This window comes from Trypanosoma equiperdum (assembly GCF_001457755.1).
Source record: "Trypanosoma equiperdum strain OVI genome assembly, contig: ctg_1631, whole genome shotgun sequence".
Classification (NCBI taxonomy): domain Eukaryota; phylum Euglenozoa; class Kinetoplastea; order Trypanosomatida; family Trypanosomatidae; genus Trypanosoma; species Trypanosoma equiperdum.
The window spans coordinates 42,434-68,520 of record NW_027123651.1 but is presented as its reverse complement, the minus strand read 5'-3'; the positions used below and the strand labels follow the sequence as shown (position 1 = coordinate 68,520).

General features: G+C 49.9%; 9 protein-coding genes and 2 pseudogenes across 11 annotated transcripts; all 11 read right to left on the bottom strand.

The window, feature by feature from the left end:
• Positions 1-928: 928 nt before the first annotated feature.
• On the bottom strand, positions 929-2,125 carry TEOVI_000803100:pseudogene (annotated as a pseudogene). The gene has a single exon. A coding segment is annotated over exon 1 (1,197 nt).
• Positions 2,126-2,372: 247 nt separating this feature from the next.
• Positions 2,373-3,479, bottom strand: TEOVI_000803000 (KREPB8; the record flags this gene model as incomplete). Its single annotated transcript, XM_067222452.1, has 1 exon — positions 2,373-3,479. One exon carries the CDS (start codon positions 3,477-3,479, stop codon positions 2,373-2,375), a length of 1,107 nt encoding a protein of 368 aa, XP_067078553.1.
• Positions 3,480-4,014: 535 nt separating this feature from the next.
• TEOVI_000802900 (Pyridoxal-dependent decarboxylase conserved domain containing protein, putative) lies at positions 4,015-5,838 on the bottom strand (the record flags this gene model as incomplete). The annotated part of the gene is made up of 1 exon (XM_067222451.1): positions 4,015-5,838. The coding sequence occupies one exon, from the start codon at positions 5,836-5,838 to the stop codon at positions 4,015-4,017; it is 1,824 nt and encodes a 607-aa protein (XP_067078552.1).
• Positions 5,839-6,519: 681 nt separating this feature from the next.
• TEOVI_000802800 (uncharacterized protein) lies at positions 6,520-7,044 on the bottom strand (the record flags this gene model as incomplete). Its single annotated transcript, XM_067222450.1, has 1 exon — positions 6,520-7,044. The coding sequence occupies one exon, from the start codon at positions 7,042-7,044 to the stop codon at positions 6,520-6,522; it is 525 nt and encodes a 174-aa protein (XP_067078551.1).
• A 394-nt stretch (positions 7,045-7,438) lies between these two features.
• On the bottom strand, positions 7,439-8,095 carry TEOVI_000802700 (uncharacterized protein; the record flags this gene model as incomplete). The annotated part of the gene is made up of 1 exon (XM_067222449.1): positions 7,439-8,095. The coding sequence occupies one exon, from the start codon at positions 8,093-8,095 to the stop codon at positions 7,439-7,441; it is 657 nt and encodes a 218-aa protein (XP_067078550.1).
• Positions 8,096-8,427: 332 nt separating this feature from the next.
• Positions 8,428-11,172, bottom strand: TEOVI_000802600 (uncharacterized protein; the record flags this gene model as incomplete). Its single annotated transcript, XM_067222448.1, has 1 exon — positions 8,428-11,172. One exon carries the CDS (start codon positions 11,170-11,172, stop codon positions 8,428-8,430), a length of 2,745 nt encoding a protein of 914 aa, XP_067078549.1.
• Positions 11,173-12,155: 983 nt separating this feature from the next.
• Positions 12,156-13,157, bottom strand: TEOVI_000802500 (uncharacterized protein; the record flags this gene model as incomplete). Its single annotated transcript, XM_067222447.1, has 1 exon — positions 12,156-13,157. One exon carries the CDS (start codon positions 13,155-13,157, stop codon positions 12,156-12,158), a length of 1,002 nt encoding a protein of 333 aa, XP_067078548.1.
• Positions 13,158-14,292: 1,135 nt separating this feature from the next.
• On the bottom strand, positions 14,293-15,465 carry TEOVI_000802400 (dihydroorotase, putative; the record flags this gene model as incomplete). Its single annotated transcript, XM_067222446.1, has 1 exon — positions 14,293-15,465. The coding sequence occupies one exon, from the start codon at positions 15,463-15,465 to the stop codon at positions 14,293-14,295; it is 1,173 nt and encodes a 390-aa protein (XP_067078547.1).
• A 1,953-nt stretch (positions 15,466-17,418) lies between these two features.
• On the bottom strand, positions 17,419-21,678 carry TEOVI_000802300 (ubiquitin carboxyl-terminal hydrolase, putative; the record flags this gene model as incomplete). Its single annotated transcript, XM_067222445.1, has 1 exon — positions 17,419-21,678. One exon carries the CDS (start codon positions 21,676-21,678, stop codon positions 17,419-17,421), a length of 4,260 nt encoding a protein of 1,419 aa, XP_067078546.1.
• Positions 21,679-22,022: 344 nt separating this feature from the next.
• TEOVI_000802200:pseudogene lies at positions 22,023-23,519 on the bottom strand (annotated as a pseudogene). The gene has a single exon. A coding segment is annotated over exon 1 (1,497 nt).
• A 1,036-nt stretch (positions 23,520-24,555) lies between these two features.
• TEOVI_000802100 (transaldolase, putative) lies at positions 24,556-25,554 on the bottom strand (the record flags this gene model as incomplete). The annotated part of the gene is made up of 1 exon (XM_067222444.1): positions 24,556-25,554. The coding sequence occupies one exon, from the start codon at positions 25,552-25,554 to the stop codon at positions 24,556-24,558; it is 999 nt and encodes a 332-aa protein (XP_067078545.1).
• Positions 25,555-26,087: the final 533 nt, after the last annotated feature.

Genomic DNA, 26,087 nt, shown 5'->3' with positions numbered 1-26,087 from the left:
AAAAAAAAAACAGAAAAAATGATGGAAAAAAAAACAATACAAAAAGAATTTTTTTTTCCCCCTCGTGAAGGAGAAACACACAGACACACACACACACACACACATACATAAAAAAAAAAAGGAACGCAAATAAACAAACTCCTACATCCAAAAAATTTTTTCTCCGACTGTGTTTTTTCTCTTGACTATTAAGTAAAGATGAAGGTGATAATGATCAGCGTGTGAAGTTTCCGATACTAATAAATCTTCGCATCGCTGATGTGGCACCTCTCCGCTTTATAAAAATAAGTAGATACGCGTGGAATCATTTCCTCGTCTTCATTTGCTGCTCAACGCCATCATCAACTGTAACTGAGGTTCCATAAAGTCCACCTTCTGCCTTCCCCCTTCGCTCCCCATTTCTTGAGATTAAAAAACAAAAATTATGATCACCCAAGTGACTTTTCCTGCTGTTTTTCTTTCCCACTTCTTGTGCAAGCACCGAAAGAAACTCCTTACCCCTTTGCACACCTCCAAAGCTTACCTCTTTTCACCATATTTGAAACCACGCCCTCAAAGCTTGTTGATGTATTCTCATGTACATTCCTACATCTCTTCTTCACTTTTTTTTTTAGGTGACAACTGATGTTGTTACTGTGTCAAAGAAAAAAAAAGAAAAGAATGCAGAATGGGAGAAAAATAATGATAGTAATAACAGCAATGGTGGTAGCAAAAGGAAAAATAGCGGGAACGGAGTTGCGTTAATTTAGTCAGAGTCCAGACATGCGAATTCCCCAATGGACCGCTACTATGGGGGTGTGAAAGCAAAGGGTAGATATCAGAAGGAAAGTTTAGCAACCTACGTGAGAAACCACTTCACACCTCCCCTTTCCAATCATACGCACGACATCACCAACAACCCTCAATAAGAATTTCGCGTGGAGCAGGATCACGCTGCGCCTATTAATACCAAATCTTCCAAGGATGGGTAAGACATCTCCTGTAGAAGGGCATCCGCCAAATGCATGTACTTCAGTGATTGGAGATAAACCATCTCGAATGCAAGTCGCTTCCTCGTCAGCTCCAGAAGCAAGCGGTCCACTTTATTTAAAGACACGCCATCGTTGGTATCTCCACCTACATCTTCATTTCGTGTGGTTAGCTCCCACATCAGAAGTCGCATAAATGTTGCCTTCTCCGTTTTAGTTGTAAGTCCCTTCATCAAGGTGCTTTTCCACCCCGACCCCGACCCCCGCACCGCTGCCCTGTTGCACCGCTGATTTATTAGGGTTTGTAACTGAAGGGCATCAAAAACACTCTCCAGATTAGAGCGGCCCCAGCACTTGTGTGCTATCTGTGTGCCCACTCCTGCACTTAACGCGGGGAACCATTCCACAATGAGACGTGACACCTCCCCCTTGAAAAGTCGTTCACCGCTGTGCGCCAACTCAGGTAAAACATCACCATGAAATACTCCTAGTACCGCCGGTTCCCGTCGAGTGGCACCGTCCGAGGTGATCGACCCGCTACTGAGTAGAATAAGCATGGATTGCAGACTGGCGCGGCGTAGGGCCTCCTGTTCTGTATGTGCATAACCACCCTTCACGGCGGCCAAAAGACGAGGACAGAACCGGGCAGCGTCATCCATCACCTCATCCGGATGATACAGGATTGATTCCCCTGCCGTGTTGTCGCCTCTGCCAATCGCCCTCCAGGTGGTTTTTGCAAAAGTCGTTGATAGATCGGTTGCGTCACGAAGTGTACCGCGGGGGAATGCTGCGGATAGAAAGAGAAATAACTGGACATTGTGATGCTCCCGGTCAGAGAGATGTGTGAATGAAGAAACTCCGAGCGGCTCGCGGCACAAATGGCAATAGGAAGCATTAGTATCCAAGAAAATATGTTTGTTTGGACATTCAAATATACGATTTCCCACCAAACTCTGGTTGGAGTGAAGTGAAAAGGCGCTCCGGCACATCGTACTGCTTCCGCGCAACCCCAAACGCAAGTTACTCAGCGTCCCTCCCGGTTCCTGCCGAGAAGATGATGTAGCAGCAACACTGTCGACCCTTTGTGCCAGCGAAGAGAGAAATGTATCTCCCTTCACCTTTTTGGAGAGTGACGGGGGGCTCCACCGGTACATCATCGCATTTCGTTATCAATCTCACACGGACACGATCCAATGGCTGATAATAAAGGAGACTAAAATAAAAGGAAGGAAAGCTTACCCGTGGCACGCGTTGGCGTGAACGTTACTGTACACAGATATGAATAGTGAGACACGCAACCCCAGTGGAGAAGTTATGGGATGTTACACGTGTAAACTTACAAGCCCCGTGGTTCTGTTTCATCCGTTCACCACTGCCTGCCGCAGCGGCGTTTTGCCCCACATCCTACAGCAAATTCATTGCTGCAAGTTCATCCACAGTGGGTCTCCCCATCAAATCGTACACATATTGTACCTTATGCATGTATTCCATTGACTGCAAGAAGATCATCTCAAACGCCATACGCCGTAGCGCAAGATCCGCCATGTGCTTTGTTAATTCATCTACTTCGTCACGTACCTCCACGGAAAGCAGCTCCCACAGCAGTTGCCGCACGAAAAAGGCTTTCTTCTCCTTACTTTCGTACGGTTGCCAGCCATAGTAAGCCTTTATTCGTTGCAACCTTAAGGCATCATACATCCTTTCGCCGTTACTACGACCCCAGCACTTCTGTGTGAAGTTTGTCATCATCCCCGCAGAGATGGGGGGAAACACCTGCGTGACGAGGCGCGAGATACGCAACTTCCACATACGTTCTCCACTGTACCAAAATCCCAGTGGGCTGCGACCCTGAAGCACGTGCGACAGGGCCTGTTGTGGTGGGTGTGTCAGATGGAAAAGAAGCGCCTCCAACTCAGCGCGACGCAGCGCGTCGTCCATGACATGCAAGTGGTCCCACGTTGTGTGCCTTGTCGCGTAGTTGTGCACCGTCGGAGCGGTGGCGAGACAGGAACGAAGAACCTCCTCACTTGACCATCGGCGCCCATGAGCTGCGTAGAGAAACAGAAAATACTGTAGATTAGTGTGATCACGGTCGCCAATATGGACACCCATTGTCGCACCTAGTGGTTCTTGGCAGAGATGGCACCAGCCAGTTTTGAGATCCAGCCATGCCTGCTTGTTGTTACCTTCAAAAACATCGAAAGAGCGTGACGTCATTGGCATGTAACTATCGGCTGAGGTTCCTCTTGAGAGGAGACGACAGTGAGCATCCAGTGACCCGACACGTTTCTTGCCGCTTGTTGAAGTGCTGGTTAGTGTAGAGGCGCTGACGAGCTGGCGCAGAGAGGCTATTCCCGCTGAAGAGGACAGTAAAGTGTTGGTAGGCTGGAGCGTGGAAGATGTCGACGGGAGAGGTGTTAATCTCCCTGGTAGTTTCGTACTCGCTGCGAATGATTTGCTCCGTGTCGCGACGCCTACAGTATGCAGAAGTGCCGGCGGTCCGCGGTGCATAAAACCTCTTCCTTCCCTTTTCCTGTACTACCTTTCTCCTTGGTGGAGGAACCACTTTCCAGTAAAGTACGTTACAGCGTGAGAAAATGAAAGAAGGGACAAAAAGATGAGAGGTTTCACGCATGAATTTCCACAAGTGGGGCACCGTGCCACGGGAAAACACACATTGGGCATAACCGCACGTCATCCCCCTCGAATTCTTTCCGTGCAAGGCGAACACGCGCACCACAAACGCATCTAGCGTTTTCACCATGAATCTGTGAGGGCCACCAAAAGTGACGGGATTTCCCAATACCATGCGTGACCATTATTACTGTGAAAAGAAAAAAAAGTCAAAAAGGAGTTGCGGCCACGTATGCGTATCTTCCGTAACGGCCAACCGTGCTGGGGAAGCTCCAATAATACACCTTTCCCCCAGTTTCACAACCGAATCAACTCAACTCAAAAGCAAAACAAGAAATGACGACCTTCACAATCGGCAACGAGTGACCCCACTGCTCGGAAATCACCTATTCACGCGTTCTCCCCAGCGGTACTAAACGACACGGCCCTCATTTCTCCCAAAGCTGGCCGCCTCCGTCAGCGAATCAACAAGCGTGTTCACGTCACGTTGACTCAGAGACGGTGCGCAACAGCTTTTACCCCCACCAACAGCACCCACAAAACCTACACAAATATGTAACCGGCGTTGTATTCGCACGAGCCCCAAAAATGGACGAATTCCCTCTCCAAAGTTGCTTGACACCCGCTGCGCTTTCAACAGTTCATCCCAGCGCCACATAAGCGCCTCTGTCTCCTCGTCTGCAAGCAAGAGCCAACGGAACAACACCATTCCAAAACACGAAGCATGAACGGAGCAGTCGAAGCGTCCATCAGCGCGTATCCGTTGCTGAAGGTGGTACATGGCAGCCTGGTGGTCTCTCACCCGCTTAGAAACGTAAGCGTCGTCCATTTGGTGGAGGATCAGCGACAGACGGATGATTTCATTGGCGTGCACGTGCTGTGGTTCCAGTCGCAACTGGAGCATCTGAGACATTTGCTGTGCGCGAGAGGAAGCACACCATGCATTTACGGATGATTCGGTTGATCTGTTCAAATGACGCAAGGCAGCATCGACCTTAGCCACATTTGAGACATAAAGAAGAGCGGTGGATGAGGCACTAGCTGCAGTCGGCAAAAATGACGAGGATACACCAAAGTGAACGGAGTCAGCGAGGGTGGCGGCTTGATTAAATGAATGCATGTATTCTTCCCACACGGTATCTTTTGTCATTACGACTTCGGCTTTCTTTTCCATGCTTGAGGCTACGGTTGTGTCTTGTGGCACGGTTACACTAGCGGCGCCTGCCGCAAGTGCGAGACCGGAGTGACTGGCGTCAATGTGAAACCACAACTTAAGCTTCTGACACAACTCAGCCATCTCTTGAAGTGGATCAACCGACGCAGCCACGTGCGAACCGAATACGCCACAGACCAGCAACGGGTAAAACCCATGAGAAACATCCTCCGCCAACGCCGCCTTCAGCATATCAACTTGCATCGGGTAGTTGTGCACTTTTGGTGAATAAACTGTTTGAAGTGTCCGCACGTGTTGGACGCCAGTGCACCGTGCGGCTTGAAGAAGCAGCTTGTCAGACTGGTCACTGCAGTACAGCACCAGTCGTTGCGACATACGACTCTCATCATCGGGACAGCTAAACCGTGAGCTCAAGTAACGTGCGCGGGCTTGGGCCTTGGCGGTTTTCATGAGCACAATGAGACTTTCAAGCGAACTGCTGTGCATAATGCCACCGCCACCTCCAGAATCCGCATCCCCCGACGAAACATGATGACGAACATTTGACAAATCGGAAGAACGTTTCGGCACAACTAGCACATTGCATTTGCACTGATTGCCTCTCCCGCCGTTGGGTACAGCTTGATGGCACGAACGCCACATAAACCGCGATGGAAGCAAAAACATCCTGGCAACACGGTCTGCAACGTCCCTCTCGAGCTCGTTTATTAACAGCATGTCAGTATCTTGTGAGATAGTACTGCCCCATCTTGTCCCTCGCATCAAGGCCGTAACAAGCGAGGCGTGCAACTCTGCAGTATCAGACTCGCTGTCAAGAAGGTAGTCCCTTGCGGCTGCATTCCGTATCACCTCGGCCGCATGCACGTATTGGGTTTGGTGCCAATTCTCTGCCGCACCTTGAGTTTGCACCGATGAACCCCTACTCGCAGTGTGTCGGTCGGTTGGTGTCGTTTCCGCTGAAGCATGGTCGCCAGCAAGAAATATTAGGTTGTTGATAAATCGTGTACTATGATCTAAAAGATGCTGCAATGCCCCGCACAATTTCACTGTATGCCGTAACATCCGATACCTAGCGCAACACACTCCTGCCCCCTTTTGAGTTATTAGTATCGCCGAATTGTCCCTTTGCAGACTTCGCCGAGTGCTAGCGCCCACTGAGGACTCGCTCGTTGTCATTTTAAACGTGGAGATTACCAGATAGAGAGAGGAAAAATAAAGGCCGGAAAGTGTTTTGCCAACGGGTACGAGAGGAATTGAGTTGTAAATCGGGGAGCATTTGGGATCCATCCGTATTTTTCTCCAGTTTATTTTATTCTTTTCTTCAACGTGAAGTAGTGAAATGGGAGGTATCGCATACGTGCGTACTCAGCACAGTCACCAATGTCATCCCCCCCCCCACACACAAACATATACACCTCCGGTGCACCTTCAAAAAAAGTGGGAAAGATAAGAACATTGGTCATCACTGGAAAGACCACAGAAAATGAATATCTCCGAACATGGCATGATGGTGTTACGCGCAACCCCCTTCAAAAACGTTAGGTCCTTTAATATTAACCGATTTGCAAAATGAGTAGTTCCCCTCTGAGAGGGGTATGGTGAGAAATGGAAACAAGTGAGCAAAATGATGCATATTTAGATCCCCTTCGGCCGCACGTGCGTTCTCTGCAGTGCCGCCGTTGATCATAATCTCAACCCCACGATCTCATGATTCCACTGGTATAGTTTCTGCCACCAACATACTCACTTGTCACTGTCTGTGTCACTACCGCTACTGCTCTCCAATTTAACGAGCGTGTTTTTCCGTGGTTTCCCACGAGGGTGGTTCAGTTCACCCCGCACAATTTTTGTCCGCGCTTGCCGCGCCTGCTCGTCGTCCTCGCGGCGGTCGTATGGGTCAAAACCGTCACCCGACATTTCAACCCCAACGGACTTGTGTAAGTCCTCCAGGGAAGGGGGCGGCCAGTATTTGGACTTTTCGACAATAAAAAACATGGGATCGTTTGGAATGGGGTCAAACGCCGCACTACCCACCTGTCGGGTCCTCCCGTTGCCGCTACTTCGCCCCCTCGCCCCTTCTTCCCCATTTTCACGAGTGCTGTCACCACTTCTTTTATCTTCGTGGTCGCTGATGAGGCGGCTGATGTCTGTCTGTTGTTTTTGCACTTCACTCTTGGCAGGCATACGCACCGTTGAGAAGCGCAGCCCCTCGACCGCCTTGTTTGTCATGCGGATCCGCTGTTTCTTTGCTTGCTTCTTCTCTACCATCTTTGCAACACTGTCACTACAACTGCTTGTACAAGATCTCCTGTTTGCAAACGTACTCTACTTCTGCCCCAATAATATACGGGGGAAAACTACAGTTGTCCTTACGCTGTGCCAATTTGCTCCACGCGGTGCCTCCGCGGGGTTCCCGTTTTTTTTTTTGGCTAACTAACAATTTCCAGTGGTTCCTGCTCCGGCGTGTCAGAGCAGTGATTCCAGTAACAATACAACAGCAAAAAGACAGAGGAAACAAAAATGACTCCACCAACTAACAAATACTGCTTTAGCGTCAAAAAAATTTTTTTAAAGTGCACAGAAGATGGACGCACGTTAGATTTGTCATGTTTGCCGTGCCGGTGCTTCCGCGTCGTTAAAAAAAAAACTTCCCTCACTACCTTCAGGAGTTCAAGTATAACACCAGCACCACAATAATCAAAGCAGCCACGTAGTCGGTGGAAATGTTCAACTGCATGCTGTGGTAGGTCGATGTGTCTCGGGCATCCTCCATGCATTTCTTCACGAAGGTTGGCGCTCCAGTAGAGATAGAAGCGTACTTCTGATATAAAATTTCGTTGGTTCGCTCCAATGTTGCGTGCACCAACTGTGGTGCAATCGCGGAGAGGATCAGAAACATTGGGAACAGAACGAGGTGGGAAAGCAGCATGGCCGCGCGCCACGCCACGGCGTCGGCAGGCGATTTAGCGGCCAGTGCCTCAAGCCACTCCTGCTCCATCTTAGATTTGTTGGTGAGTTCTGTCATGAGCACTGGGATCATATTTCGGCGGCTGGGAAACAGAAGAAACGTGGAAAAATAGTGAACCACCGTCAGCGTGAATAGTGGCACTATATTAAGTGACTCCAGTAGGGAGAAATGCCGTGCGTGACAAACATCATACTTACGTGGTTGGTCAGCTATAAAGACGTTGTGGCCGACGAGCAGGTTGCCTAAAAACTCGCCACCGTTTCGTGGATACTGCGAGAAGAGTCGCCTCAACGCTGCAGGGAAAGGCCCTCGCGAACTGGCTGACCTCAGCAATGTACTGGGCGATATCATGCCTATTTCTTCATAGTGGTACGTGTATGCGAGTATATGTGTGAAACCCAAGAGAAAAAATGAAATGAGATGAGAAATGCGGCCATGGTAGCCACCTCCTGGGAGTACGCGTACAATGCTTCACTACCTATTGTTTCGCTTGTGCGCCACTAACAGCGTCATGTGCCCCAAACGGAACCCACTTTGGCACGCCGCAACCAGCGTCCGTCAGGCGGAGACGTGCCGTTGCTTGCTCAACCTCAACTTCAACCTCAACCTCAAGCCACACCCGGCAGCTCAACCCTGTGCTAAAATCAGCGATTCTCTTCCCCTCAGCACACAACTCTGCATTATCACTCCGACGTTAGAGCTTGAGCGCGCTGCTGTAGCAATCTGCCAAGTCGCCCGTGCACCTGCCTCGCAGTTAAAATCGTTAAGACACTGAGGGGCATCCTAGTGATATTCCCCTCTCTTCCAAAGACACCACTCCTTTGGTCTTTCGGGTGATCATTAACACCAGCAGGCGCGTAACCGCACAGTAAGCTACGCGTCCGAATGACAAGACATTCCAGCAAAGACTCTTCCTTCCCAGGTGCCAACAACATGCGCGGAAAACTATAGTTTACCACCACACTAACCGGGCAGTGGCTCCTGCTTTCACCCTCACTGTGGTCGTGGGCAATGGTTACCATCCAGTCGTATGCTACAAGCAAATCAGCATTACCTTGCTGGAATTCCTCCCACTGACACGTACAACGAACCCGGTCGCTCTGTGATTGAAGTAGAGAAAACAAATGGGAAAACACCGCCTCCTGTTCCTTCCTCGAAGAGACCATGACAATTAGGCGTCCCACCACCGACGATGCATGGTGTGGAGATGAAGCGTCCGCTACATTGCCTGCTGCACCATCGGCAGCACCAGTGCCATGAGGCGGCGAAAAGTGGCGTGTGACGATGTCGGCAAGCCGATCAAGTTTGGCCCCTTCCACACCCTCATAAGACTGCCTCGATTGCCTGTAGTCGGTGGGTTCATCTACATGTACGACCTCTATTATGTGTTGAACGGCGAGCCACACGGTATCATCCCGCTGGCGGTAACGATTTATCACATTCGGCGTATCATTAAGAACTGTCTCCCGCAGCCATGTGTCTACTTCGTCAAGCATGCGAGAAGCCGAAACAATAAACTGACAATCTACGTCAACGGCGTTCGAGAAAGAAACCCACCACGAAGGGAGGAGGGAAGCCTGGGAGTTTGGTTGCGCCACGCGATCTGCATCACTGATACACACAACACGAATACACTCGAATGGCAGCATTTCAGCCTGCCCACGCACCTCCTGCAGCGCATCTGCAAAGGACTGGTGCGTTGCGAGGAGTATAGGCACGTGCTGCTGTAAGCAATGCGGGACTTCCTCCACGTCGTCAAGAACGGACTGGCGTACCGTCAGCTGTGCCGGCTCTGGTGGCGTTGAAGAAGGTAGTGGTGGTGCTGCCGAGTGAGGTGCATCATCTCCTTTTTGTTGGTCACTTGGTTTCCGGGTACCCTCAGCCACGTTTGAGTGAGACGAGTGGGGACGGGGTGGGTCCCGCTTATGTGTGCCACGACGACCTCCGTTACGCTCATGGCTGTCTGACCTTAGGCTTCTGCTGCGGTAGCGGCGGCGAGATCTCTCCCTTCTTCCCCTTCCGCTGTGGCTGCGTCTCCTCCGCTTCCGGTCCTCAGAACAATCACGATATCTCTGCTTTCGCCCCTCCACCTCGCGTCCCGTTACCGACCTGCTGCTTCCGCGGTGACGGTCCCGACGGTGGTGGTGGCGATGACGCTGCCTTAGACTTCGGCTACGGCTGCGGTAACGGTGTCCCCGACGGTGGTGACAATCGTCCGAGAGCTCACGCAGTCTCTTGTGCCCTCGGTGGTCAGATTCACGCAAACTCTCCTGTCTCTCCTGAGCCTCCTCTTCAAGTACCCGGGGCTCCTGACGGTCCTCTGGTTCCTGTGGTACGGGTTGTTGTTGTGGCAGTAAGTCCAATGGAGGCTGCACGGGATGATCGAGTAAGGCACGAACGGGCCTGCGGGGCGGAGGTGCGAACAGCACGGGCAGTTTCACCAGTTGGGCCGTGCCGCGGCGGAAGGTGAGAGGTACAAATGCCTCAGCAGTGAAAACATACTGAAGCCATCGGTTGCACCGTTGCAGCTCGCGGAAGCTGCTGAGAAGTACTATGGCCCGTGGGGCCAACGAGGGAAATGTTTGACTCTTTTCTGATTCCTCCTTAACCTCTTGCTGTTGTTCCTCCTTTTTCAAAGATTCCTTCAGTGTATCACATTCTCTTGCTAGTGTGAGGGCGGCCGTCGCTATGAGTCCCGCAGTTTTCTTCCCCGTTCCATGTGGTGCGACGCTTACCGTGTGGTGGCCAAGTAGCATCGATGTTAACGTCACCTGCTGCAATGCCGTCAGGACCAACCTATCCTCCCCCTCCCCATCATCGCCGCCTGCAGCCATGCATTCAACCCTTTCTTCTTCACTACACTGCTTTCCTTCTTGCTCCCCCGTAGCACCATTAAGCACGATTTCTCGCAGCTCTCGCAGGTCTGGTTCGTCCGTTTTTTGAGATGTGTGGAACGACTTAACAACACTCCCCGTACGAAACTTCTTGCGCAATGACTGCAACAACTGCTCGCGCAGACGTTTCAGAGCCACTGGCGGTAGTTGTAAGTCCTCCAAACGCAGGCACGGGGGCGGTGGCACTCTCGCCGAGCACTCGATAGCATTTAGCGTGCAAAACTGAGAAACGAACCCCGAGGAAAGAAGATTTTTCGTCATGTACGGTGTTGGGATCCACGAACTCCTGGAGGTGGGTGCGATGGCTGCGGAAGCCTCCTTCTCGTAATCGCTATCGTCGCCCTCGGGCTTACCGTAAGCATTCGCGCCTTCATCTGGGCGCGCGCAGTACACGGTATCGGCATCAGTTGTCCGGGAATACGTCCGGTTGGATGAAGCCTCAATGACAAGTTCCCAAAGTGACTTTTTCTCCGTAACAGTCTTTTCCACCACACAGTCGCTCGCTGGAACAAATACTGGGAAAACAAAATCCATGTACCGCGCGCTGGCAAGAGACACGGCTCGGTACAACACGCTAGCGCTGCGGTACAACTACAAGCAGAATTTCCCAACCGCAAAGCAGCAGAGAGCCTGCATATGCGCGAAAGTTGAAAGGGGAAGAAAAGGAGGAAAAGCGTATTTGTGCGGTTGGTGAAGTATTCCGCTAACATGGGGGGGGGAGCAACGCACTCAATCAACAGTAGCGGTAAAACGCTAGTAATCACCTTCGAAAAATCCTCCACGCCTTCGGTAAATGAGTTAAAGACGGAATGGTGTAAATAATGAAAAAAAGTCACAAAACGAATGATGATAACTCGTTAACCCCTTCTACTTCTTATATAACACAGGTTTCGGAATGAACATATTCCGATTCAGGGGAGAGGACACACGTCAGCTGCACGCTTCCCTTCGTTTTCCTTTTACTAATACAGGAATTCGTGCAAATGCCTGATCTCTTCCCGCGTGCCGGATTCCTCAGATTCTCCGTCACACCAACAACATACACCGTAAGTCCGCTACTGTGTGTACGATAAAATAACACGAACCAGGATTGTGGGTCCAGCCTAATGGGAAGCAAGACAAGAGAGTTAAATGAACACAAAAGGAAACCGGCAAAATGTCTCTCCTACCATACCCAACCGCTCCCTCCTCCCGACCCTCGGGAGATACTACTGCAGGTAGAGGAAAATGCTTTTGTGCCCTTTTGGGTGTCTGTGCGTTTTTTTTTCTGAGTAGGTGCAATGGACTATGGGGGGCATACTGTTCCCGAAGGCCGCTGACTCAGCGTGCATTCTGTCAATTGAAATGCTCGTTTTCTCTTCATCGTTTTTTTCTTCCTCCGTTATATATATATATTTTTTCATGTATTCGCCACGTATTCTCCCATTATAACGTCATGCGAAATACAATCGACCACCGCACTGTCAGAGCACTTTTCAACAGGTACATGTACGTGCGGAAGCGAACGGAACATTCACTTATTCAGGTGATCGTTGGAGGCATGGATGAGTGTCACTCTGCCGCAGTAACTTTCCATTATCCAGTGGCGTGCGGTGACGCCGACTGATAACTTCCAGCGTTTCGTCCGCAATCTTCTCGACGGGTTTAGTCGCAACGCTAACTTCTCCACGTTCAGGATACTCCAGTAAGGTAAAGAGAAGAGCTGAATCATCCAACGGCCCATCATTGAATACAGCAGCGTTGAGTATTTTGGTCGTAATGTCGTCAAAGGGCACACCCACAAGGCTCATATCCTCCAGAACCTGGAGAGACAGACGGAGGGCATAGGGGTTTCGTTCACCGCAAATGCGCAGGATGTTTGCTATGTCGTTAAAAATGTTCGTGTCAAAGGATGAGGCACCGATATCCCTAATGAACTTCTGGCACGCCTCCATTTGCTTCTGCACTTCTACCAGTTTCACTTTCTGATTGTCCAGATAGTCCTGCTTGAAAGCGGAAAGACCGCGTTTAAGGTCGTCTTTGATATGAAAGTTGTTCAACTCGTGAAACTTGAACTCCTCGTTCTTCACACGCACCGGGAGCATCACCTCTTCGTAGAACGTCACCAACTCACGAACACTCTTCCACACGTTTGTCTTAAACTTCTCCTTTGCCCCAGCAACAGGGGGTATCGTGCGGCTTGGAGGGGCCACGGCTGATGTAGAGACGCTTTTCCCCATTTTTGCAACCCTTACCTCAGCTGCGATCTTTGTCACATCCTCGGAGCCGATTGTAGCGATAAGAGGGGCAAAGCGGGAACGGGCGAGATCCATCTTTGCGAAGAGGCATTCCGCGGGTCTGCATGAGTTCTCGAGTAGTGCCGGTGGGACGTTGAATGCCCGTGCGACATCCTCGTTTGTTGCAGCTGCTCCCAAAGGTGCAAAAGACTTCACAGGGGGAACATTGCGGACAACAGCTGGTGAGGCCACCAGACGAAGCTGCCGGAGGCTAACGCCGACGGCGGGTGGGAAGCGACGCATATGCAATGATACGTAATAAGGAGGGCTGATGTTAAATAACTAAGATGATGTTGAATATCCTTTTTCCTTCAGTGTAAGGTAGTACAGTCAATGTCTACAGCACCTACACTCTCTGAAGGTTGTGTGCATATTGAATGGGGAGAAAATAAAAACTAGACGTTATGAATTTATTCGCCGGCAGCACATTGCCACAACATACAGAACCATCTCGCCAATATTAAACATATGTACGCGCGTCATCATGTGATTCCAAATGTCAGCTGTAAAAAAAAAACATTAAACATAATTGAAAAATAAAGCGTAGAGGGTGCCTAATACGCCTGCATGTGGTGAAGAATTCCCAACATTTCAGTCGTTGTTTCACGGGCAGTAATTCAGTTTGCTTCCCAAACTTGAAAAATAAAATGACACGTCTCCCTGTGTCTACCTTTTTCTCCCCCCATTTGAGTTATCCTTTCCGAGTCTCCACTGTTTAGTTGACAACCGGTGCAACGTTTCATTCACCGTTATTTCGCCGTGTTAACATGCGAATCAGTGCGGGCGCTGCAGGAAAAGCGCTCATTAAATGTTTCACCATCTGGTTGAATGTGGCTGTGTACCAAAACACAATACACAGTCATAACGAGTGACAGCAAACTCACAGCCATCTGCCTACCACCGCGCCCCTTATCGCACAAAATGTACTGAAGGAATAATGTTCACTAAGATGTTCACTGGCATCTACGGTACCGGGAAGTGTTCATTTTGCAACCCGGGCAAGAATACATTCAGTGGGACCTTGGTTGTATCCACATACACAGCTCGCACTAAGTCATTCCTGGTTTACCATTCCTTAAACGCCCATTTTTGTTGCGCTTCCCATGATGGTAGAAAGTTAAATAAATGACAAAAAAAACTTAATCGATCGTCCTCCTCGCCGACCAAAAGCGATCTCAGCGCGAAGTGAGCACGTGCCTGCGCGCTTACGTCTGTCTGAAAAGGGGTTAATCCTTCGCAACGCTCAGCTTCTCCATTCAGATGCTAAAACAAAATGAAACATCGCCCTTGCCCTCTCCTTCAAAAACAAATGCACCTAACACAAATATGTTCCCTTCACCAACAACCTCCCTGCTCCTGCTGAACCGATCAGGCGCATTCACATTACTTTCCCCACAAGCTTCCAGTTTGCATACGGTGACCACTTGCACTTGGAATGTAGCTGTGATTCCTCTACAACCCATTCCACACTTGTGTCAAATGTCCGCTTCTTCTCTTCCGTCACATCCAAACCGAATATTCGATTTGGGTTTGTATGCATGAGCCGCACAATGTCATCCACCGTCAACTTACGCTCTTGCAAGGCCTTTGGCATGGATGTTGTTGGGTGCGGCCACCGTCCGGCGCACACTGTCAGCAGGAGTGGCACGACCAGCTCAATAGACGGCATTCCACTCGGCGGGTTCGACTCATCACTTTTGTCTTGCAGCGTGTGTGGCGCGTGATCGGTGGCGATACAATCTACCGTTCCGTCTAACACCGCCTCCCACAGCTGCTCCACGTCGCTCCACTGCCGCACAGGCGGATTCACCTTCACCCGGCTTCCACAACCGCAATAGTCACCCTCCGTTAGAAATAAGTGGTGCGGCGTCACCTCCGCTGTAATACGCGGAACACCTTTTTTGCCGGCAGCACTCGCAGCCCGCGCCCGCCGCAAGCACTCAACACCGCCGGCGGTCGACAAGTGTGCAATATGTAACTGTGTGGAATAGCGACCCGCAAGCTCAATTGCTTGGGATATTGATGCAACCTCCGACTCGGCGGGTCGCCGCCTGGAGTGGGAAGCCGGTCCCGTGTACGCATGGGCCGCGGAAGCCGCCTCATTGTGCTCGGCATGCTCACAGTGCGCTACAAGTGGAATTCCAAGTCTTCCGCACAGTGCAAACGCCGCCTCAACGACCTCTCCACTGCTCTTCATGTTACCAGTGGAATTGTCCAAGTACAATTTGAGGCCTGCGCAACGCCTCCGCAACTCAGCGTGTTGCGGTTGCGTCCACATCAACTCCAGTTGCTCTATATGTTCGTGTGCCGTAGCACCAAAGAAGAACCGCATGTCACATCGTGACTTCACTCTACTGGCGCGTAGCACCTTGTCCGCGAAAGCTTCAATTGTCTGCGTAGGCGGCTGGGTATTGGGCATATCACACACTACATTAATGCCACCAGCGTATGCGGCAGCGGCTTCGCTCTGCATATCGCCCTTGTATTCAAGACCAGGCTCGCGAAAGTGCACATGGCAGTCGATCAACGCGGGCAGTTCAACGCGCGCCATAATGTATAATGTGCTCTTAGATTCCCCACAGACTACTTTTATTATTACCGATATTGATACTGTACGCAGTAAAATGTATATAAATGATGCTTCTTTTTCTTTTTTTCCCCCTTGCCTCGCCTTCCCTTGTCAGATGCTACCGGAACTTTTTTGGACTAGAAACACCTAAGAAGAAGGTATAAGAAAAGGAGAAAATCATAGACAGGGATGCGCCGCATCATGAAAACTGTCAACTGTTAGGTCATCCGCGGCATGCCGCGGACCGAAGAGTCCGAAGTAAATTTCTTTTCTGATTCATATGGTTCCCGTTTTCGCAAATGCCCTCGATATGCTTCATGCAGCTCACAGGCCAAGCACAGGCTTGCAATCCCGTGAGCGTTCCAGAGAGGAACGAAGACGCACCAAGAGGCAGCGGAACACATTAAGCCAAAACTTTCATATTATTTCATCCTTCGCTGTTTACCCTGCTTACTCAAAGATTATTTAATTTGCGCCCCTTTTCTGCAATGCGACTGCATCCACAAAAGTTTATACGAAGAATACAGGCACATTCCGACGGCACTCGCCCAGAGACATCAACTCATTAATATAAATGTAGAACTTGTGAAGGAATGAAGGGGCGAAGAAGTAAGCCACCATGAAGGAATCAACGGAAGCAACATCATATTCTGCAACGCTTCTTCCATCCAGTAAATCAGTGGCCTTCCCGCGGCACATCCCAAAGCACCGCGATTGTAACAAACACGCAAATGTACCCCCCTTCTCTCTATGGAGAGGAAGCAATAACAGAAAAAACAAAAAGGAATAGGAGCTCCTCCCCTCAAATCATTAAAAAAAAAATTAGCCCGCCTCCGCGCCGCCTAACTTACCTTCCTTTTTCACCACCATTAACTCTCACGTAGCATGGCAGCCCCACACTTCCCTTTTGCACGAGGTTATAAAAAAAAAAATATGTGTGTGTGTAGTGAGGCTGCCGATGGGTAATGATGGGAAATATTTTGACAAATAATGGATTGGGAAAGAGAAAAAATAAAGCACGAGCCGAAATAGCGAGGCATGAGGCCGATAAAGTAAAGTGAAGAACTGAGTAGCAACAAGGGAAGAGGCCGCACCTTCAGGAAATCCTCGTTCACAACGAACAACTCTCCCATACCTTTTCCCTTTGCCTCTCTATTTTCCCATGCTTCCACTCTATGTTCCCAATACCTTTAAAATTCAAAGTATTGGGTCTCCAAGTGAGAGAGGTTCTCTCCTCCTCCCTGAAAGGAAAAGATACAAAAGAAAAGCAATTCGAATGCAAAAACAAATCTGACGAAGGGAGCACAACAAGCAGAGAAGGTAAGTACAACAAACGTACAGATCGTTAACCAATCCCGATCATCAATCCCCTACACAGCATTATGATCGCTTCAAATGATATGCAACTGAAAACAATTTCTCCACCTCCCCCAAGCAAATGTATTACAGGTGCAACGGCTCGCTTTGAAGTACAGGGTTCGCATATCTCACAACCGCTCCCGGTAAGCACCACCGTCCCCAGCTGCTAATATGGGTAGGAAAACCACAAAACAGAAAAAGAGAAAACACAGGAGTCCTGCAATGCAGTGGTATGTGCGCAGAAAAACAAAACAACAAAGGTGAAAGGGGAAGAGAGGGGATTTCCAACGAAACGAAGACAACCCACCGGCTACCGGTGGCACGATGGGGAGTGTGGCACCGCCAGAATTAAGTAAGTGAAAACGGCGCATGCATTAAAATGAAGTTGTCATTCCGCATACACGCGGACACGAGGGAGGGAGAGGGAAAGCCCAACATTCGAATATAGGCCCCTCCTTAGCCACTAACACACGTCACGCTTCACAAACATATATACGTATATTTTGAACAAACTTCGCCTCCGGCAGGCACACCGGCTGCGGCTTCCAGCTCGGAACTCAAATCGGCCCTTCTTTCCTACAGTGCCGCTTCACACATTTCACAGCGCTCCGCTTCGCGAACGTTCAGGTAAGTGCAAACTGCACATGCCTTCTGCCCTGGAGCCTTCCTCTCGCGCCCGTTTTGTACGTTATCCAGCACTCCGTACAGTCGAGTCGCTCCGAATGCCGCAACGTCTTCTGCAGTTGGCGTTTCTGAGGAGGATGTTGGAGCCCCCGGCACTCGAATACAGAGGCTGTCATTTACTAGCACCTTTTCTAAAGGTGTGTTCGAGGCGTCAACTGTTATTTCATCGCCATCACGAAGGCCGCACTCAAACAACGTACATGTGTCCACATCAACCGTGGAGAGTGCTCCCGTTGTCGACTCCTCATTGCGATCGTCGGATGCTACAGAAGGGGAAGCTGCACCATCAGGAGCATTTCCATCGCTGTTTGCACATGTGTTCTCCTTGCAGATCTTATTGGGTCCAAGCGGCTTTCGCCCGAGGAGCAATTTCATGTCATTCACAGGTAGGATGTAGCCGTGATATTCAAGCACTCGCTGAGAAATTTCAACCTTCAGTTTGCCCACAGTCATGTTGTAACTAACACCAGAGAGCACATCATTAGCATCGTAGTGTTGTCTCTTACTGCGGCGAAGGTGGAGACGCAACCGTAAACTGCCATCTATGAAGCCCCGAGACAACTCTGTAACCCCGTCAAGTACAGCAGTCGAGCAGATCTCACATGTCGGCGGGTCAAGCATGCGCTCCCCCCTTCGCTCCACAAACAACACAACTCTGCCATTGTTCAAGCGGGTGACAAGATCCTTTGAGTCAGTTACCTCCGGTAGTAGCTGTCCCTCGCCCCCATACCTTTCGAGCACGGCAATCATCTCCTTTAGCGGTACTAGCACGATTGGAGGGAAGTGGACCGACCCACTCTCTTCAACGACATCAAGCGCCGATGGATCCTTCAGCCAACTTTTCCATGCCCGTATAATAGGGCCAAGGGTAAATGTTTTGCTCCAATGGGCGTCTGTGGGGTTGAGTGAACTCGGTGGCAGCACCGTGCCTCCGTGTTGGCAAAAAAACGCAGAATAGTCGACACAAGGTGGTGGGCCAACACCCGTATCGGCATCATTTGTATACCATTTGTACCACCGCGCTACCCACCATGTTGGGATACAACCATACACAGCGGAAACATCTGGGGGTGTCGCTGCACGGAGTGCAGCGAGTTCGTCACAGGCCGATTGCAAAGGTGAGGGAACTTCCATAACATCAGGGATAGATTGGGAGTTTTCACAGGTCACTTCACAGACTTGTTGACTGTCCGACGGTTCTTGTGACTGCTTTCTGTCGCACCTTACAGGCGGCGTGGGGAGGGTCCTCTGTTTTTTCTCCCGTTGTCCCCCCACCTCCTTCAGACTCTTAATTCGAGCTTCAACTGCCGTGATCTTGTCCTCTTGCTCCCTTTCCCACGTGCGGTAACAGCGACGATACGAGCGCTTAATATCTCGTTTCCACACGAGCGTGTTGGGATGTCGAATACGAACCTCCACAGAAGGAAGTGCCATCACCCGACTAGCCTCTACAAGCGTAGAAAAACGCTTTCCTTCGTTTAACTTTTCCATCTTAGCACTGTGGCGCTCCATCATCATCCTCATTTTGTTTTGAATGCATTCCAGGCACTTGCCTGTGCGACTGACAGGGAGGTAGGGAAGTAACATTTCCATATGTGCCTTCACTGAAGGGGTGAGGGTATGCTTGACGCTGACACTGTCACCATAGAACAGTTGCAAGATACGCTTCTTGAGGAGATGCCAAACAGATGCTGGAACCTCGCGAACTGCCGCAACTGAGGAAAGAAGTTGGTGTTCACACAGAAGCTTCGACGGAGACGGCAGTGGTATCACTTCGGTGTCCACATCCTCGCTTCTTGCTTTCATCGCAACTACAAGACCCGTGAATCCCTGTTGCTTCACAATGTACCGATACTTTTCAGTCACCTTTAGCATCTGTTCCCAGTGTTCCACCGCTTCCACACTCACGTATACCAACTCGTCGGCGTCTTCACGTTCAGCAAACTTGGACGTAGGGGTGACAGCGGTCTGAATCTCCATGTCCTCATTCCATGACGTCTTTATCCGCTGGACCTCCTTCGACATGCGTTTGACGCATTCCTCGCAAATGTACTCACTAAGTTTCCACCCCTTGAAGGGAGTAAACTCACCAACAGTAGTTAGAGAAGTGAGCAACGAGGGTACGCTGTTGAGAAAACTATTCAATCTCCTGGCCGAAGCTCCTGACAGAAGTTTGTACTGACCCCATGGTGCTAATTTTCCGTGAGGGCAACGCACGTCCTCCAAGTAGTCTGTTAGTGTAGACTTATAAATGCTCTTGATCAGAACGCAGTCCCCTGGCATCGCTCCTTTTGTGGTGTCAAGAACCATCTCCGCGGCCACCAGTGGTGCATTGTCTTCAACTTCTTTGCTATCGCTACCAGCCGCCGGCAACTCATTACTTAATTCAACCGCCGATTTGCTCGAGTTCCGGCGATGGCGCTTCATTCCTCTCTCGAAACTACAATAACGATTTGTATCAATATAAGAGGGAATGAAACAGCGACCGAAGAGCTTCATCCATCGAGTGGGAAATGCTACGTACTGTGTAAGATCTTCACACTCCTCCATAACGGCTATTGGATGACCCTTACGTCGCGCGCTGCGGTAAAAGATATCATCGGCCACATCTTTCCACTGCTTCAGGAAATTCATCACAACCGACCGCTGCAACTGCCTAGCCTGTCGGACCTTCTCCACTTCGTGATTTAGGCGTTCGATATGATTTTGCAGATGAGGGGGCAAGATGATAGTTGTGTCCAGTGACCCCGCCCTCTCAACGTCTTCTTCAGCAGAAGTCAATGGGTTGTTTGTTGGATGCGCATGCCGTTCGTACACTAACATATAGGCCTCTTTGGACGAAGCCCGCGTCCCATGAAAGCGCTGTAGCCTCGTCACTACTGCATTATCAAATTGATACCATCCACCGTGGCCGTCCATTTTCCCGTGGTAGGTGTAGTGTCCACACACTGCAGCCTCACCGTGATGGTTGACAACGCCGACAAGCCTGTAAAGCTGTGCAGCGTTCGAACGGGCTTCTACTACAGAATCGGCGACACCACTATTATTACTCGCCGTTTGCTTTTGCACTTGCCTCCACCTATCTTTGTACGGTGTAAGATCCCACTCAATCGGAAAACTAACTGATCGTGTTATTTTTTCCCGCCTCTTCTCCTGCAGACTGAAACTAAACCGGTTAAAATGAACCACAAGAACGTCAGGTAACGTTCGAATATGCAGACGCGAAAATGCACTCGTTACAGCACCACATTCCTCGCATTTAAAACCTTGCACTTCATGGACGCGGAGTAACTCCTCCAGCGACTCCTCGATGCTCTGCCTCACCGGGAGCGAAAGGAAGGAGAAGGGCTCGGCTCGCTTACACGATCGACCACACTTGCTGCACTCTCGATCATGCAAAATGGTGCCCTCAAAGACGTGTCTTACAGCATCTCCTACCTCTCGCTGAAGCCAGTTAATTAGTAACACGAAGAACTCTTGGGCATCCTGCTGGATCCCCTTATCGATGGAAAGGAAAGTCGCAAAGCGTTCGGCATCCACACCTCTCTCATCGCGACTGTACGCCATCTCAGCGAACAACTCACCTAAGCCTGATGCCAGAAGGGGCGTAATCTTCTTTGCAGAGTTGTGGGCAGCGACAGGGAACGAAGCAGACGCCCGTAACACTTCATCCCGTACTGCAGGGATGTGGAAGAGCATCTGCAGCACAGCGTTCAAATAACAGGTGTTACCCAAGTCACGTATGCCTCTCCGAATAGGGTATTTGTAGACGTCTACTGAGGAGGTGTCTGCAGGAGAATCACCGTCATTTGGCCCATGTTCACCCCGTTGCAGCTGCGGTTGATGCGACGATGCAAGGGACGTATCATCACCCAAAAGGTCCGCTACAAAATCTTGTAGTGTAGTGTTATTTGTTGACAAGGTGCTGAGTCCAGCGAGACACCATGGTGACGCCACGCACCCCACCGGACAATCGGACGGTAAGGTGTGTCGGACACAGCAGGGTGTACGCAGACGATATGCCAACGTGATGACATCAACACTCAACGGAGAGGGTGAAGATCCCGCAGCGGCGTTACAGGTGTCTTGATTCACCGCTTTCTGTTCATTTCCGGCATGAAATTCATCCACCCAGCTATCTAGATCAAGCATACCTCGTGCGCAACAAAGAGGTGGACTCACCCTTCAAGTCGAACGGCGGGTAAAAGATAAAGAGAAAGGGGGGAGGGAAACCAATTAAAACAGGTAAAGAATCGTCGTTGTTCTTCTGGGGAACTTTGTCAAAGAAAGAGAAGACGCAACAGAGGTATCCCACCTTCACTTCACATGCTGCGACAGCGCTCAGCAACGGAAACTAGCCCTCCACATCGAACACAACAATAACAGGAAGAAATGTCCTCGCGTGTTCCACAAAAGCTCTCCCTTTTTCAGAAGAGGAAGAATTGGGCACCCCCGCACTGTCTCGTCCAAATCACCTAGCAAATGCAACTCCACAATCAAGAAAGGAGTACTAAGATAGGGTACGTATCGGATGCTGAGCAGCGCACCAACTTCTCAGGGTCACTACCCAGGCGCCGTGCTTCATTTTCCGTCAGACGCGCATCTGTGAAGGGCTTTAGAACAAGCAGCTGCCGCCTTCCATACCGTCGCACAAGCGGATGCTCCCGCTTATGGTGCTTCGATGGCAAAGAACGGAAGAAGCAGCGTTGAAACCTGCCTGCTATTTGCGGTGTCACGCAACCACTCGCTTCTCCAACTGTTTCTGTGTCCGGCCAACTCACCATGCTTTTGTGTTTACCGTCGATGCAGTCAGTATTTTCGATGCTTAAACGGCAGTCATTTGCTGGAGGTTCGATTCCCGTGTCAGCAGGGGTTCCAGCAATGGATGTTGGTGGTGGCAGCCTCGTGCTGGAAGATCCCTCAGGTACGGTCTTTAGTGCATCATCCGATACGAAGTAAAAGAAGTTTGTCTGAGCATCATGTTTGTGGTGAGCAAATGTATTTGCCGTACGTTCATGCCCCGCTGGGGCTCCCGCAAGCACCCATGCGTCTTCGTAACCGGGCATAGTCTCACTTTGGCCCATGAAGAAGTTCCCAAGTAGAATGTCGGGCTTTGCCACCTTGGAAATAAATTCAAGTGCTATTTCACGATGAGGATCAAGTCTCCCCCTGACCCTTTGCAGTTGCGGTTGCCGCCCAGGTGTTGCTTCATCTCTACCAACCTGCAGTGTAAATGGACTTCCGCCCGAACTCACCTCCAGTGGAGCAAGTGGCCTCCCCCCTAACCCCAGACTTTTTCCACGATAAGTAAGATCAACGTTGCTCAGTACAAAACGCAGGCCACCATCAGACCCCGACGCATTTGACACGAATTCAGCTGTAAGGCAAGGGCTAGTGGGAAGCAACCGTCCGTCCCACAAGGAGTCGATGCGTCTGAACAACTGGATGTGGCCACATCGCCCGTTGCGTGTGCTTCCTATACATTGGTACCTACACTCACCCCGCCCTTTGTTGAGTGGGAGTTGTTCGGTTTCAGTTCCCTCAAGAAGGGCGCTGCGGCCTGGTCCGATATGATCACCTTCTACGGTAGATGATGACTGTGGAGAGCAGAGGGCTTCCGCCACCTCCAGAGAGGAATCCTGCAAAGCAACGATGTCTGGAGCCGCCTCTGAAATGGTGCGCTGGAGGAGAGGGATCCTCTCAGCCAACGTCAGTCGGCGCTTGCAGCGGTGATGCGTTTGACCCGCTGCGTCCACGGACCATGAGAGAAGTGAGAGGGCCGGTGCCGTCGAAGCCATTCGGGCAGCTGTTGCCCGCGTCGCTGAAGGTCCCCAAACGGCCAGTGGCGTGTGAGGCCGCGCAACAGGGTGGCGGCGTATTAGTCGGTAGTGCTGGAAATGATACGCATGCATATCTATGTAAAATTTAAAAGAAACAAGAGAGAAAGTACGGGAGGTAATAAAACTCGGTGGTTTAAAAAGGGAGAAGGGCATTCAAGTTGGAAAGTACGATTCCATAAACTTAGTGCGCTTCCACATTTTTGTATTGATGAATGAAATTGTGAGCAAACGATGCTTTGCTACTCCCCTCCCATTATCTTTCATTCGTTCGCTCATTACTTGTATTCCCCTTTTCTGCCATCCTTATCCCTTTCGTGCGCGACTTAAAGTCACACAGGAAGAGGTGCGTGTGCGTGTGGGGGGGGGGGAGGAAAGAATTACACTCGCTATTTCAGCAAAACAAAGACGAAAAAGATATGGAAAGACAGAGAAAGTACCGTTGACGAAAAATATAAAAATATGAAAACAAAAGGTAAAGGAAAAGGAGCGTTCAATAACACTCGACGTTCGACAAGTTTTAAAAGTTAAACTTGACGCGATAAGGGGCTATTAATCACCTGCTCTTGCTTTCCATCAAACGTTGAACAAACTCGGCTGGACCATCAGTGAGAACTGAAATACAGCGAAGATGATAACATAAACGTACATAAGGCAGTGGGAACAAGCCGAACAACCGAGGGAAATCGTTTCCGAGTTCAGCCGAACAACGACTAACAGTAATAGAAGCGTCGACGCCACAGTGACGGAAAGAGCATGCATATTATCACTTACCGTCGCACGCAAGTTTGTGTGGGCAAATTTTTGTCTCCCTACGGGGAACGGTACTGTCAAACATTAATGTTGCTTCTGTCATTACAAACCTTCCTTTTTTCTAGTTTCCCCTCTTCATTCCACTTAGCCACCTGCGCCACATCCGAAAAGCAACATAGTGTTTACCCGTGGAATGTCACCAATAGTGTATTTCCATTGAGGCTTCTTATTAATTCGATTCACTTAGCCTCGTCTCCGCTACAGCATTGTGTATGGATGGAGTGACCATTATAGTCTACTATAACAATCTCAGTCGCAACACAATACTCGCACTTCAACCAACAGCCGGGTACCAATCAAACCCGTAAAAACGTATCTACTTTACCATGTCGCCAAACATGAATATATCTGAAAGTTACTTGATGGTGGGTACCCTCCCTTACAAAAGTGTAGCGATGAGTGCTTCCAACTTTTCTGTATCCTTTGCAAAGTTTCGGATACCTTCTTCCAACTTCTCAACTGCCATGTTGTTTGTCTCCCTCTCAAAGAGAGATTCCGGTCTTGTCAATTCAGAAAGCTTCGGTATGGATTGGGTGAGTCGTGCCGGGTCCAATTTCCGCACGACTTCACCAGGTGTGCTGGCGAGTTCTTGCAGTAGCTTAGGAGAAATGGTAAGTTTATCACAACCAGCCAACTCTAGTACTTCACCAGTGTTGCGGAACGATGCTCCCATCACAACGGTTTTGTAACCATGCCGCTTGTAGTAGTTGTAAATTTTCGTTACAGCAATGACGCCTGGATCTTGTGCTCCAATGAATGTGTCGGCCTGCTCCGGGTACTTTGCTTTATACCAATCCAATACTCGACCAACGAAGGGAGAGATGAGGGCAACGCCTGCTTGAGCACAGGCCACGGCCTGATCGAATGAGAATAGTAATGTGAGGTTGCAGTTGATGCCCTCACGTTCCAGGCGCTCCGCGGCGCGAATGCCCTCCCACGTGGAAGCCAGCTTTATATACAACCTTTCCTTTGGTACACCAGCCTCCGCATACAATTGTACGATATGTTGCGCCTTCTTGACCATCTTGTCAGCGTCGTAGGAGAGGCGAGCATCTACCTCTGAGCTCACCCGACCAGGAATGGCCTTTAGGATTTCCACACCGAAACTCACTGTTAGTTTGTCAACTGCGAGCTCCAGCAACTGGGCGCGCTCATCATCAGCGCTGGAGAGGAGGCCATCACGTAGCCGAGAGACATTAGAGCGTGCAAACTCTACGGCACTATTGACGAGGTGAGCGTGTTGCGGGACCTGACTGCCAGCTAGGACCAACGATGGGTTAGTTGTGGCATCTTCAGCAGAAAATTCTTTCAGAAGAGAGAAATCTGCTGTGTCGATTACAACACATGTGTGTTTCTTGAGGCTCTCCAGTTGATTCATGTCTTGTTGCCTTCCCCCTTCTAAGCCGGCGAACAATTCTTTATATTCCTTGGTAAAGTTATCTTCTTTGTCTCCTACAAATTTTCCCCGTCGTCTGCCCTCTTTTTGTTTGGATGTTGAGACTGTGATGTTCCACTCGTGAGGGAATGTATAAGTTTAAGATCGGGGGTGACAAAACAGAGATGCAGTATATTCGAAAAGCGACATTATGAAAATACAATGAGAGGGTACAGTGTTTTTTTTTGTTTTTTTTCAAATGCGCACACTAAAAAATAAAACAGCGCTAATGATCACAACAACACACGTGCACCGGCACAAAAGAAAACAGAGATACAAAATAGCAAATTGCGAAATAGATGTCTCACTTCTGCGCTCTCTCCATTCCGCAGTTCGGTAATACTTGACAGTAGGATACCACTGCGTTAATTAAAAAAAGAAAAGGGAACGGAAATAAAAACGCGAACGCAACCCGCATACCTGTAGTGGCTACGGGGGGAAGGGCATTGCAAATATGCAGTGCGGGAGGGGGGAAA